Source organism: Amphibalanus amphitrite, unplaced genomic scaffold (assembly GCF_019059575.1).
Source record: "Amphibalanus amphitrite isolate SeventyFive unplaced genomic scaffold, NRLGWU_Aamphi_draft 000341F_arrow, whole genome shotgun sequence".
NCBI classification, from domain to species: Eukaryota; Metazoa; Arthropoda; class Thecostraca; order Balanomorpha; family Balanidae; genus Amphibalanus; species Amphibalanus amphitrite.
Window position 1 is genome coordinate 479,796 of NW_024881836.1, and position 13,992 is coordinate 493,787.

The window sequence follows — 13,992 nt, forward strand, 5'->3', positions numbered from 1 at the left end:
CTCTTTTTTGTCGCTAGAAAATTAGTTGGGCTTTCTATTGACATCAACGGTTGAGCGGTATGTGGAGATTGCCATCAATAATCTTCAAATGAAATTAGTCATTTTTACGTTGCAAAGGAATGGAGTACCCCTTGCGAGCATCAGGGATGACGTCACTCAGGATCTGTCTCTGATTGGTCGGCGGGGGAGTGACTGTACCTTCTATAGATGGCCTTGCTGGGCGAGACTCTTTATCCTGTGCGAGGGTAGTGAAAAGTAAAAGTCAATGTTCATAGCCTGCTGCCCAGCTGCTGCCAGTACCTTACCGTTTCATGAAGAAGCAATCAAAATAGGGCATTATCCTGCTCGTGAAACCTCATCAGCTGCTAGCGTCTTTTTTCAACAAGAAATAAATGAATCAGCTGCGGGATAGTTGTCTTCCAAAGTGACGTTCGTCAAACAGGCAGTACGGAAAAGGTGAGCGACACTATTCGATTTGACCGCCACCTTGCGGCCATCCGTTAGCCCAGCAATTACCACGCCGATCGAGACGAAAAAAATACCATTTGAATCTAAAGCGCTTTCAGTGTCAGTTATTTTAACAATAACGAGAGATAACGATAAAAACTCTTCAGATTTCGATTCCTTACGCTTTGAGTCGGCACTGTGGTGCAATTAACTTATAGGGCGAACTTTTCCCAATAAAAGTTTAGTCATCATTTCTGTCTGTTCTAGAAAAACGACAAATATTCATCGATTTCGGGCGCTGTGATGGAGACATTTGCCCCAAATTCCCTGAGTGAAAAGCCAATGAAAAGCTGAAAACGCAAGCATTCGGCAAGCTGGTAGCGTGCTTATGAAAAACGCCAACGGCGACCGAACAGCGCCAAGTATTAACCCTCGCCCGCACATGGGGGTGGTGGTTGCCACCCCCCCCCCCCAGGTAGTCTTTCTGCTCTGCACTCAACATTTTTAGAGCTAGAAGGCTGATTTTTCGTATAGCTGCTCCTCTATCCTTTCTTGATGTCCACTGAAAATTTCAAGTTTCTGTGATTTTTGGTTTCGGAGATATGACCTTGTTTTTCAGGTCATGTCATGACCCAAATGGCCAATTCTCAACATATTGCGTTTGCCATGGGCCTTATGAGCTTTTGACACCCTGATTTCGGCCTTTTTTGCCAGTCTTACCTCCCACCTATCATGGAACATGTTGTTCGACGATGTACAGGGGTCAAGGTCAGGGTCAGTGGCGCGGGAACCGGGGGGGGCTAGCGGGGGCTGAGCCCCCCCCCCCCCCCAGCTTTTCGGCTGGGGGGGCTCGTAATGTATTTGAGCCCCCCCCCCCCCCCAGCTGGAGGAATCGAAATCGGAAATCTACCAACATAATTTCATAGATTCATACATAGGCGCGGGAACTGGGGGAGGGGGCAGTGGGGGAAGCTTGCCTCCACAACTCTGCGGCCGTGGGGGCGGTGCCCCACAACGTTTCATGAGGCCAGGAACCGTTGGGCAGCTTGTCCTCCCCAAATTAGGGGTTGTGGGTCGCAAAGGAAGAAAGCATGTAAGTGAAAAATTTACTTATTTCACTGGCTCGGCAACTCATTTGGCAGATTAAAACCTTCACTCCAGGTTGCCAAAACGGTAATTTCTTCACTCAGCTGAGACGGAATACCTCACTTTTTGAAAATATTTTCGTGTTTTTTTTTTTTTTGTTGTTCTTAAAAAGGCCAAGGTCTGAAAAATAAGTGGCCTAAAACCGGTGAGAAAACTAGATTTGGGGGTACTCTAGGTTGATTTCTATTATGGTTCAGCCCCCCCAGTCTGGAAGAAGTTCCCGCGCCACTGGTCAGGGTCAAGGTCAACCTAGGTCATCTAAGATAATTGCGTTTTAGGCAAGCTGAATTTACTTTTTGAAGTTTTTTGACTGCATTTTTGGTAAAAGCTTCTCAGATCATGATTTCATGTAATATGGACCCAAAAACAATCGGTGCACACATCAGTAAACACACAGACACACACAGACATACAAACACATATAATTGACCTTGACCTAACTTGACCTGAAATGACCTCAGCAGCAAAATTCTGGTCGGGTAGTGTGACAAAGAGGTTCTAGCTGGCTTGGCACCAGAAAACAGCAACGTCATCGGTATTTGATAAGCAGCACACTTGATATCCAACGGTGACCCAAAACAGCAACATTTTTTAGTTTGACCTGACCTGGAAGGTCAATGACTGACCTGAGAAGGTAAAACTGGGTATCATTGGATTCGTCTCTTCCCAAAGAATCTTTTTGGTCTTTACCGCTAAGCTCTATCTCCAACAGGAACGAAATGGCGCGGGGGGTGGCAACCACACCCCCCCCCCATGTGCGTTCTAGGATGGGAAAATGGCATGTGCGGGCGAGGGTTAATCTACCGTTTGCAACATGGTGACCTCAGGTGACCTCAGTAACATTGAGAGGTAAATCTGACGTTTTTTTTCACCGTTCCATGCTTCTATCCTCAGGAAACTGAAATCCTTCTCCTCCACGCCGCAACCCCCCTCCGGGCTGGACAGGTAACTTTATCTCATGCGGGATGCTCCCTTGGAGCGGCACCGCTGCTCCCGAGGGAGCGCACCCCGTAGCCGGGTGCAGTGAGTGCCTTGGGGCTGGGTGGCCTGTCCTCTGGACGGGCTCAGCCCCGGCGACTCACTAGGGTGCCTGCCCAGACCAATGTCTCCCCCCATATCCTATCATCCTTCCGGCTCTGAAATGGTCTCATTGGACCGAAAGGGCCTAACCCAACAAAACAAACAAACAAAAACTGACGTTTTTGCCTTTTCAGCCATCATATGACTGAGGACTCGACTCAGCAAATTAGTGGGAAGGTAAGCTACTGGGCCAATCGAGACAAAAAAGCTAATTGCCGATTCGCCGGACGCAATTTCACCTCACCAATAACTAGCAATAGGCAAGAACATAAAGTTGACCTGTCAAGGTCACTGAGGTCACCTGAGGTCAGGTCACCGTAATCGAAATGACCAATAAAATCGCCTATCTTGATTGAAATCGATTATAGACCAAGACCAAGTTTCCTACCCATAGACCAAGTTTCGATGACCACGGACGATCTTGAAGCCGCCAACTGGGCAGCAGCAGCACTCGTGGTCCTGCATACTCAGTCTCATATTTTTCTTTCGCCGTTTTTTACCTAATCATCGCTTAACTTCCCCTGTTCTTCATCTCATATTCATCTTCATAAGTAAAAAGTCACGATGTATGCGAATTTGTATGTGTATTTTTATCACTAGACTGTCAACAGGCGTTTGCCCACCAAAAGACGGTGTCACAATAGGTATCAAAAGCAATGGATATGGCGTCTAGTACCTATAACGACACATACAAAACGCGCACACATACCTACACTCGAATAAAACACGCAAATACATATCAAGATAAAGAAAACAAAACAAGGTAATGAACGATAAAAAACGACAAGCGATGATGTAAACGTATACCTAGTAATGCAGCCCTAAAATGATATTTGAGCGATTATAGGCGTTAAGTACTGCTGAATACCCATCGTAAATTGTAACGTGGCATAGAATAAGGCACCGAACCTAAATACCTAAATCATAATGGATACCTAAATCAGAAAAAGGATGATGTGCAAACATGTATTAAATTTAAATACATGCCTTAATGAATAGAAGCAACAGTCAGATTAATGGTCAGGGCGGGATTGGGGCTAATAGACATCTCCACGGCACTGTCTAGTATGCATACAGACCTGATCAGTATCGCTGCGATTCAGTAAATAGTATACACATTAAATCATTAAAGGATCAGATATAATTCAACATTGCAAGAAAAACACTGCGTTAAAATGATGACTTTCTTTTCTCTTTCGAAAACTGATATGTGAAATATTTAGGCCGCGTAGTCGTTTAATTTGAGGCAACGTCAGAGTTGGGTCAGCCTAATCAATGTGAACCTCGGGCCTCGCCGTGTCGCCCGTGCATTGTCAATACTGGTGTGCGGACTGGGCCGGTCGGCCGACGGGGCGCGGTCGGTCACCTGCAGGGGCCGGGGGGGGGGCATCCGTTGCCATGGCAATGGTAAGGACGCAGGGTAGGCCGTCGGCGGCGGACCGGGTCAGTCTGCGACACGACTGCATGAAACAGGTGAGTGACTGACGACTGTGAGGGCCCACCCAGCTAACGCGGTGGGCGTGGTCGGACCTACCAATTGTGTGCTCAAAACGGGCGGGTGATTGCTAACTTGCAAATGTGGTTGGGCTTAGCTTGCAATAGCCAATAGGGAGCCTCGGGTAAAAATGTTTCAGCGATTAATTATGCTTAGATGAAGCAAAGCAAACAAAAGACGCTCCATGATATTCCTAGTTTCTAGTGTTAATCGTTTGATTCAAAGTAAAATAGCACATTGTTTGTGAATGAATTTAGGCATCGGCTTTTGGCCTTCTGTTCTGTGTTTGCCAGGTATGGCAGTTCGTGAAAGATAATAGATCGAAGAAGAAGAAGAACAGCAATGACGATGCTCGACCATTCATATGACTACTCGACTCAGTAAGTATGGGATCATGACTGTTGATGGCTAACCGGTCGCGTGGTGCTTATTTGTTATGACAATCTGCGTACCTGGGTAAGTGCTTATGCATTCACTTACTTGCTGCATAGTCACAACTGCATTGCAAGTTGATACGTTAGTTTTGCTTCGCAGCGCGGGGCTTACATATAAACGGTGAAAGCCGAATACACCGTTCCACGCCTGTCACCTACGAGGGTAGACTGTGCCGCAGCGCACCACTGTCGTGCGGCACAGCATCTCCACACTGAACGCGTGCGTTACGGCGGAGAGCGAACCGTGCCGCCTCTGCTTGTCGATACTCTCCTTTCCTCTGAGCCTACTCCGCGCCTGTCTGCGTCCCAGGACAGCCGCGGAGCACGGCCCACCGATCGGTGACCCTGCCGAGCCGCTATGGCGGTCACGGCGGAACGCGCGGATCCTGAGCGCCGTGCAGCGGATCGGCCAGCGCTCGGCGGAGACGGCAGCGCGCACCGACAGACTCCGGGCCGCAAAGGTGGGGATAAACGCAGCAGTTGCACAAACGTCTCCTTATGTATTACCTACGTTCAACTATGGTTCCTAATTGCTCCTAATCAAGTTGATTCTAAATCAACTAAGGGTTCCTAATGCAAATATGTATGTATGTATGAGTACTTAAGTATAATATTAAAAGCTAGGTTCACCAAATCCTACTCTGCTATGCTAGAGACTTCTAATTTCACGATGTCCTCATAAAACGTCTTTTTTCTTACTAAAAAAAAACGTTTTCTTAGCGACGACACGAGCGGCTCGTCCAGCACCTACTCTATGACACCTGCGACGAGGATGACGTCACTCCGACAGTCGGACGGCGGCCAATTTTACCGGAACTGACGAACGATCCTCCGAGAGCGACTTCTGGATCCGTGAGAGGTCGGATGACGTCCATTGTCCAATAGTTGACCAATAGTGTCCAGAAGTGTTCACTCGCTTACGAATCGTATGTGCCTTTTTATTGCTTTATTCCTGTTTTCAAGTTGCAATTAATTGGCTCTTCTAGCGAATAATTTAACGAAATTGTACATTCATCATTGCTAAAACATTAGGAAGTACACGTCGCTTTGTGATAACCAAGCATAGGTAATAATCCTTAATTTCGATCTCGTTGCAACTTACAACTTTGCAAACTCAACAAACCCGAAACATATCATCATTTATTATTTAATGGTAGGACGTAAATGCAATCTATATGTGTGAAGAGTGATCCGCATTATTACAGCAGCGATTCCGCGAGATGTCCCGGTTGCGGACGAGACGGAAGATAAGGATAATGCCGACGCTGAAGTCAATAAGTGGCTTGATTCACAGCTCAAGTAAGAACATCTATATAAGTCGTATTTTGCGATTACTTTTTGCTGGATCCGGTCAGTTTTGCATTACCTACTTGACAACGATCGATTGCTGGCTAGTCTTGCTGAACGCAAGGCAACCCCTCCATCTTTTTTGCCTCTCGTTTTTAATCTAAACGCTTTTAGCGCTACGCACTGAAGAGTTACACGGAGGAGCTTTGGTCCTAGAGTGTCAGTCCCGTGTAGAGGCTATGCGCCGCGTGTTGACACGCTGCGGTCGGTTGGCAGGTCGGGCAGTCGGTGGCGGAGGCTTCTGTCTCTGCTCCGCCGCCAGTCGGCGCTGCTGTCGCCGACAGCTCGCTCCCAGCTGCAGCTGTCCGCTTCAGAGGAGCTGCTCGTGCAGCGCGCCCTACAAACGGTGGGAGCCCGCCCCACACAGTATGTACAGTCTACAGAACATCCTACAAACGGTATAAGCAGCTCGCCCCTTCAGTATACCTACAGCTAGCTCTACAAACATTTGAAGCCCCTCCCTCCACCACACTGTATGTATGTACACGGTGTAGTTGACTCTATAAACGGAGGAAGCAGCCCGCCATGATCTGCAGAGGGCCAAAGGGGTCGCCTGAGCAGTTATTTGTTTGGCGGACAAATGCAGATGGTCAATGCTTACGATTTGCTTTTGTGTACACAAAAATAGCTGCTAGTCTCAGCACTTCCTGCATTACTTTGCACTTTGTGCCCGTTTGGCACACGTGGCATAACATTTACATGTTTACACGTCTCGAATAACTGTTATAGGAAGTGAAACACATTATGACGATATCTAGTTTGATGTCGTCCTTGCATTTTCGTAGAATGGTTGTCGGGTTATAGGAAGCGTTTCCTAAAAAGGATTGGCGATTCATCTGAGGGGTTGAAAGGCAAGCTATCTAACCGTACAAAAAACTGTATGTCTTTTGACATGCAGTTAGCAGGGAAAATGTAGAAATGGAATGCTGGAAGAATGGAAGAATGGAAAATTTATTATACGGTTGAATGACACCCAACTACTACGCATTTCAGACCCTCTGGAACAGTCCTTTTTGGCCCTTTCTCGTTACCTATACGCTTGATTTCAACCAAACTTTGACACAATGTGTTTCAAGGGCCTACCTAATTTTTACTAATATGGTCTTTTAACAAAATGTCAAAATGAAAGGCACTTGTCGTTGACTTGTAATGGTAAAAATTGATCGGAAAACTCTGCACCGTGGTAGAGGCTAGCATGGCGTTGCAGCGTCAGCTGTTGCGCTGCAGCTAAGCTCCACCCACTGTGCCGCGACACCGGGACCGGTCATTCGCCGCTCGGGGTCAGAGCGGTGCGGAGCTCTGACGGACTGGAACGAGACACACGCTAACGCAGGCATCATTGCGTGAATATTGCAAATGTCGTATCTCGCGCGGAGAGAATAAGGATGAAGAATTCAATGCAGATCGCGACGGTGTATGTATAAAACAATTAGCACTCCTAGCTACAGAATGTTATTCCCTATGCAGACTTAAAATACCTAATCTTATTTTCAATAATTTATAGCGAGCCTCTCCGCAGCCGTTTTCCTACAGGCTATTGTACATTTAAGGAGTAACGGGACAGAATTCACCGGACTGTGTTTGCATTCAACGGCCTTATTTGATTGAAGATATCCACATAGATACTTGTAGGTAGGGGAGAGTGGGGTGGGTTGTATCATTTTTTACTCCGAGACCCATAACCTCGTAACTATCCGTGATAAACTCATTATTTCCATACCATCCCCTTCCTTGATTCTTCTGCTTTTTTGTGCAAAGTAACTTTTCCGCTACCTCTACCGGTTTTTCTTCTACGGTCTCCCGAATAGAACAATGTTTTTGATACAACTTGCCCCATGGCTTGGGTGAGTTGTATCACATGGTGGGGTAATTTGTATCACTATTTCACGTTTTAGGGAGTGTGCTTGCTACTGGTTTTGAACATAACAACAACATTAAATGGGGTTAATACAATGTATAGGTACGCTCAAAGGCTTCACTTTATTAGACCAAACTTAGGTCAATGCAATCCGAACGAAACATCAACAGACTAGACGCAAAAGTGGCCCGTTAAGAGCAAAGAAGTCAACACATTGTGCCGAAATGGAACGAGCATTGACTTGCTACCTACAAACGCGAGTCAGGGCTTAGCTTTCGCGATCAAAAGCAACATACCCATACATACATACATACATACATACATACATGTTACAACATACCCCACCCGGCTCTGATACAACATGTACCTAGCCGCCATCTTGGAAAAAACATCCTCGTGCTAAAAAAAACAGCGGACAGCTGGAGAAATCCGTTTTGGCTCACGCAGCCTTAGAACCTACCCTCACCACCGCTACGGAGATCTTTCAAATTCGTGCACATCTAAATGCCCAGAACACACATTTTCTTGCAACTTATTTTTTTAGAATGACATTAAAAAAACATAAAATCGGCTCTCACCTCGAGACGCGTCCACTCAGCCACAAGACAGAACAGGGAAAGATGGCGCCCAGAAAACCTCGTCGGCTGGTCGTGTCGCGAGCGCCATCCATCGGATAAGTTTGGCACAATTCGCCCTGATACAACTTGGACATGATACAACTCTCCCCGCTCTCCCCTATTTCGTTTTTTTTTTTTTGTTTAAAAGAATATTTTTTTTTTGGGGGGGGTGAAAATAATAGGTAAATCTTTCTATGACATTTCCACAATGCTTTCAGAATGTTGTTGATAGATCTTAGCATGGGCGCCGCCACCGGGGGGGACGGGGGGGACGCGTCCCCCCCACTCTCAGAATGGAAGGGGGACGTCCCCCCCAAACTCATTACGGAGCGAGCGAAGCGAGCGTAGTCTTTCGTAGGTTAACGGAAATTTCTGAGTATGCCGTGGTCACGCTTTTGCTAGGCTTATATCTCAGCAACCACTTCACCGATTTACATGCGATAATTTTTGTAGGGTGGCACTAGATTCATTCCTTCTAACGAGCATCGGACTATTCCCGATGCATGTGAGTGACCCCATATGCACGTGCCACGTGAAAAACGAAGAGGTGTCAGTTTTGTAACAATTTCAATATCTCGGCAACTACTGGGCCGATTGCGCTGAAAGTTGGCATGTAGGTAGGTATACCCACTAGGCAATGCATATCCATGTGCCACAATTGGGGTGCTGCTGCACGTGCGCACATGCAAGGGTCGATTCCAGATCTCGAGAACGGCTGAACCGATTGTGCTGAAATCTGATACATGGTTAGGGACCGGTTAGTAGGGTGCCGTGCAAAAGTCAGTTGGGACTAGTGATGTCAATTACGGAAAATCGGAATACCGAAACCAAACCAAATGCCTACCAAAACCGCGGGGAAATACCGAAACCAAACCAACTTGGGAACATGAGGGAAATACCAACTTTTTACCGATTTCTTAGCCTTTTATACATTAGGGAGGGTTCATGATACCAACAAAATACCAAACACTTAAGGATTAAAATACCAAATACCAAGTTGGTATCGGTTTGGTATCGGTATACCAAAAAGTTGGTATCCGATTGACATCTCTAGTTGGGACCCATTTTGCACGTGCGCACGTGCAGGGTGCCGCTTATAGATCTCGAGAACGGCTAGGCTGATTGCGCTCAAATTTGGCACATCGTGAGGGACCAGTTAGAAGGGTGCAGTGCACAAGTTAGTTAGAGGTATCCCCTCGCAATTTCGCACGTGCAAGGCCCACCCCACCCTCTCGCTCGCTCCGTTGGTCGCCCCAAAAGGCCTTTTACTGGTTGTTATCCTACTCGAAATTTGATTAGGCCCTTCGGTCCAATGAGACCATTTCAGAGCCGCAAGTATGAAAGAATTAGTGGGAGACATTGGTCGGGGCAGCCACCCCAGTGAGCCACTTGGGATGAACCCGACCAGTGTTTTTAGCCTAGTGTTTTTGCCTAGTGTTTTTTGCCAATTTTCGCGGCGTCGCGCCGATTCGTGCACAAACCAAAAAGAGAGATTTGTGACTATACAACGCCCCCTCCCCCACGCGGGTATGCAATATGCATTACCTATGCAATATGCGTTATCGATCATATTAGTGGCATACATCAGCAATTATACCGTGATAGAACACGAGGCTTTGCCGTGTCAAACTGATTCGGACATCAGATGTGTATATAGGTAGATACTCGGTGGGAATGCGGTCTATAGCCATTACTTTAAGGAAATACATAACCTAAACTACTTTCCTCAAACCAGTTGTTTTGCCGCCACAGTTTTATGAGCTTTTAAGCTTAAAATGGTCAGGAAATAATGAATATTTGCAAAAGGATTTTTTATTTATTTTTACATCACTATTTTCCATCTTTCGTAGAGGCTACTTACCTATATTGCAGCGGAAGCTGATTACGCGTTGACCAAGCATAGTACGTAGTTCAAACCAGCTGAATGCTGATTGGCTAACATTTTTCCGTAAGGGAATGGATTCCTCGGTAAGAGAATGACAAAGTGTTATCTATGGGAAATGGGAATGACTTCAGTCTTCAAACCTAAAATCGATACCGATATATTTGGCTAGGGTGATCGTTGGGCCATAAAAGCTCCTGATTTGTTCTCGTCTCAGCTCAAGCTACAAAACTGTTACTTCAGTTCAAAACCCTATGTTAAAAGTGGCATATTTGCTTTAAACGTTGAATGCATCCGACCGAAAAAGCCACGGTAAGAATGTCTACTTTTGGGTTTTCAGTCGGTCAGTCCGTCCCCCCCAGTCAAAAATCCGTGGCGGCGCCCCTGGATCTTAGGCCCGAAAAACAATAAAACAGGGAAAAATATAGGATGACTCAATCTGAAAATGTAGATATGCAATATCGAGAGTTCATGATCTCCCGTCCTTCACTCTCCCTTGTCAGTCTCTCGTCTATACGTTTATAGTATATTGTCTCTCGTCTATAGCCTAATCTCTATCTTCGTCACTTGTCTCTGGTCTATCGTCTTTGTCTCCTGTCTCTGCTCTAGCGGCTATATGCATATTGTTTGTTGTCCACTAGCCAACGTTTACCGTTCGTCTCATTGTCACTTTGTCTCCTTTTCCTTTCTCTTTCTTCCTCCGTCCTTATTTGTCGTAGAACAACTTATTAAAAGTTCATGACATGCAAACAAGTGCTCCACTCCGCTGCGCTGCGTGCGCGGCCCGCACGCCGGCCGGCCGGACTGCGACTGCCGCCGACATGACCCGAGGCTGGACCGCAAGTGGGCGGAGCCAAGCCGCAGTGTGCTAGTGCGTCTCGACCAATCAGAGGGGAGACAGCGTCCAGCCTGTGTCAGCCTCTAAGCAGGGCTCTGACGACCTTAACATTATCAGTCAATGACAAGTGCCTTTATTTTTCATTTTTCGTTAATAGACCATATTGATAAAAATTAGGTAGGGATCTCAAACTACCAATGCCAAAGTTTGGTTAAAATCAAACGCATATACAACGAGAAATAGCCGAAAAGGATTGTTCCACAGGGTCTGAAACGCATAGTAGGTCAGCCGCGATATCTTTCAGACCCTCATCAATTCATGGCGCACACATCACCTCTTTAATCCAAACGACCTTGCCTTCATGCCAACCAAACAAATATCCTCTAACGGCCGCTGTTCGACCCGCTGACCCCGGGCTGACCCCCGTGCCCTGGCTGACCTCTGACCCCGGCCAGGATGCGGCTAAGGATGCTGACCCCTAACCCACGGCTGACCTCTGACCCCGCCCAGGAGGCGGCTGAGGATGCTGACCCCTAACCCATGGCTGACCTCTGACCCCGGCCAGGAGGCCGCTGAGGATGCCGAGGCCGAGGAGGCCCGCCGCACCGCCCGCCGTCAGCTGATGCTTCAGGTGTGGGAGCGCGAGGCTGAGCACCGCCACCAGGCGCAGGGCCCTCCGAGCCGCCGCTGCTCCGAGCCCGAGACGCGGCACACGCCAGGTAACGAGCTCGCAGGGCTGGATGCGCACTGCACAGATCAAGACACAGTACTTACTAGGAGCTATAGACGCGTACGGATTTTCTTTGTGATGGGATATTTGCTGAAGTTTGGCTAAAATTAATTGAGCTGTCATATCCATGCCACATATGGAGCGACCCTGAAAGGTTTACTTGAATTTTCAGCATCGAAACGACACTGTAGGTGTGTGTAATGCCGTGCCGCTATATCTTTAATGCCGCTATAATGCCGTGTCGCTATATGTAAATTGAGCTTTCACGTAACAATACACGCCACCGGCTCCATTTTGACGACAAATTTAACACAAGGCTTATCTTTTTGACGCGATTCAACTGTACCGACTGGATGGTTCGTTTTTTTCAGATGGGTCGCCTGCTGCGGCTCGCCGCCGGCACCAGTCCGCCGAGCTGCCCGCCCTGGAGCCAACTGACTGGGCAGAGCCCACCGAGCCCCCATCGACTCCGGAGCCGGAGCCGGAGCCGGAGCCGCCTGAGGAGCAGCCGCCGCAGTCCAGCGCTCCCAGCTTCCCCATGCAGGATCCCGGAAAACAAGTGGAGATCAAAGAAACGGAAATTCAGGTGAACATTTTGCGTGTTACGTTTATGTAGATTGTAGGTAATAGGTATGCCATGACCATCACGACGTGAAAAGAGTCATCTATGATGCCCTCGTACTTATTAGCCCTGTGCAAATGCGAACGGGAAATTCTAGGCCAATTTTAAGAAAGCATGCAGTGGCTGGTGGTTTTTCCATTGTTCCACAGTTTTTTTTTTATAATTTCACGATGCATGAACTTATCTGAGCGACTGTCGTCCCAGCAGGTCCGGGAGCGTTCGGAGAACGAGTGGACGGCCGAGTGGGACTGGGCAGAGAGGGAGCGACGCTCCCGAGCTCGGACCTCCCAGATGACCCGCTCTGAGGTCAGCGTGACGTCAGAGGTCAGCGTGACCTCGCAGAGCAGCGTGACCTCGGAGAGCGGTCAGGTCACCGCGCAGGGATCGGCGGTCGAGGAGAAAATGGATATACAGCAGCACGAGCAACAAGAGCAGGATCAACAGCAGGGACAAGAACAGGAAAAGCAGACGAAACAGCTTGAAAACCAAGAGCAGCAACAGCAGACACCGGACGAAACGGGTCAGCAGCTGGAAGGTGACGAAGAAGCACAGAATAATGGAGATAAGAATTCTGCAGCGACAAACGTCACTGAACAAACTCACTAAGTCACTATACGCGGACCGGTTTTACGGCGTTGGGCGACCATCTCGAGGTAGGACTTAGGAGACAAATGTGGGATGAATGATGCTGTCCGTCATAGTTAGACGGTCGAGCCAGGTCCCACTTTCCCGCCAGGGTAGACCACCCAGTTCCCCGAGATGTCGTCAGGCGTCAACCGTGCTGAGCGTAGTGCTAATTCATCAACGCATCCCCCACGACCCCTGCCGTTATGCTGAGTGCAGTGCTGTTTCGTCATACCCTGCTCTGAGACCCCTGCGACCCCTGCTTTCCTCGAACTCCCGCGCGGCGACCCCACCCTCTAGCGTTCTTTGCTGCTGGCTTCTAAGGTTCTTTTCAGTGTTTGTTGACAGAGCCATTGTTTTGTTTTGGGCAGATGCCTTTTTGTTGACGATGTGGCTTCGTAACATATCGTTTGTGAAGTGGCAAAATAAATCCACTGGTTGTGCTGCAGGTGGTATGCGGAAGGTGACGACACAAACCATTGTCTGACAGGTCTCACATACGGAACGACGCTAGCGAGTGAAAGCCACTGGTGTTTCATTTATACCACAAAGTTTTTTAAGTGGATTTATATTGCATCGTACCTAAGCATTTCTTCCGTTTGAAGGCACCTAATCCGCCACTTTATGTACATATAGTAGTAGCAGTAGGCACCCGGTGCAGTGGTGAGATTGAGAAAGAGCCTGGTTTCGAGTCGCTTCGTGGAACTCTTTAGGTACATGAGGTTCTCGAATTGGATGGTTTGCGGTAATGGAGGGAGTCGACATTGCAACTTGCAAGGGTCAAAGTCATGCCCTACACCGGTGCTTACTGGAAATTTTTTCGCTCGTTGACCTTTCCAAAACTCTGCTCAAAAACATCAATTCACAGATTC

At 47.7% G+C, this 13,992-nt stretch overlaps 1 protein-coding gene across 12 annotated transcripts; it reads left to right on the forward strand.

Moving 5' to 3' along the window:
• The first annotated feature begins 199 nt into the window (after nucleotides 1-199).
• On the forward strand, nucleotides 200-13,564 carry LOC122389003 (putative uncharacterized protein DDB_G0271606). 12 transcript variants are annotated; one of them, XM_043380661.1, is made up of 10 exons: nucleotides 204-456; nucleotides 2,808-2,850; nucleotides 4,462-4,548; nucleotides 4,913-5,063; nucleotides 5,323-5,461; nucleotides 5,811-5,901; nucleotides 6,166-6,295; nucleotides 11,710-11,863; nucleotides 12,246-12,460; nucleotides 12,701-13,564. In XM_043380661.1, the coding sequence occupies exons 3-10, from the start codon at nucleotides 4,511-4,513 to the stop codon at nucleotides 13,100-13,102; spliced, it is 1,320 nt and encodes a 439-aa protein (XP_043236596.1). In that variant the 5' UTR covers nucleotides 204-456; nucleotides 2,808-2,850; nucleotides 4,462-4,510; the 3' UTR covers nucleotides 13,103-13,564. The 12 variants fall into 12 exon arrangements, with proteins under 12 accessions (XP_043236595.1, XP_043236596.1, XP_043236598.1 ...); XM_043380664.1 differs by having other exon boundaries at nucleotides 216-456; nucleotides 12,704-13,564; XM_043380655.1 differs by having other exon boundaries at nucleotides 235-456; nucleotides 5,808-5,901.
• Nucleotides 13,565-13,992: the final 428 nt, after the last annotated feature.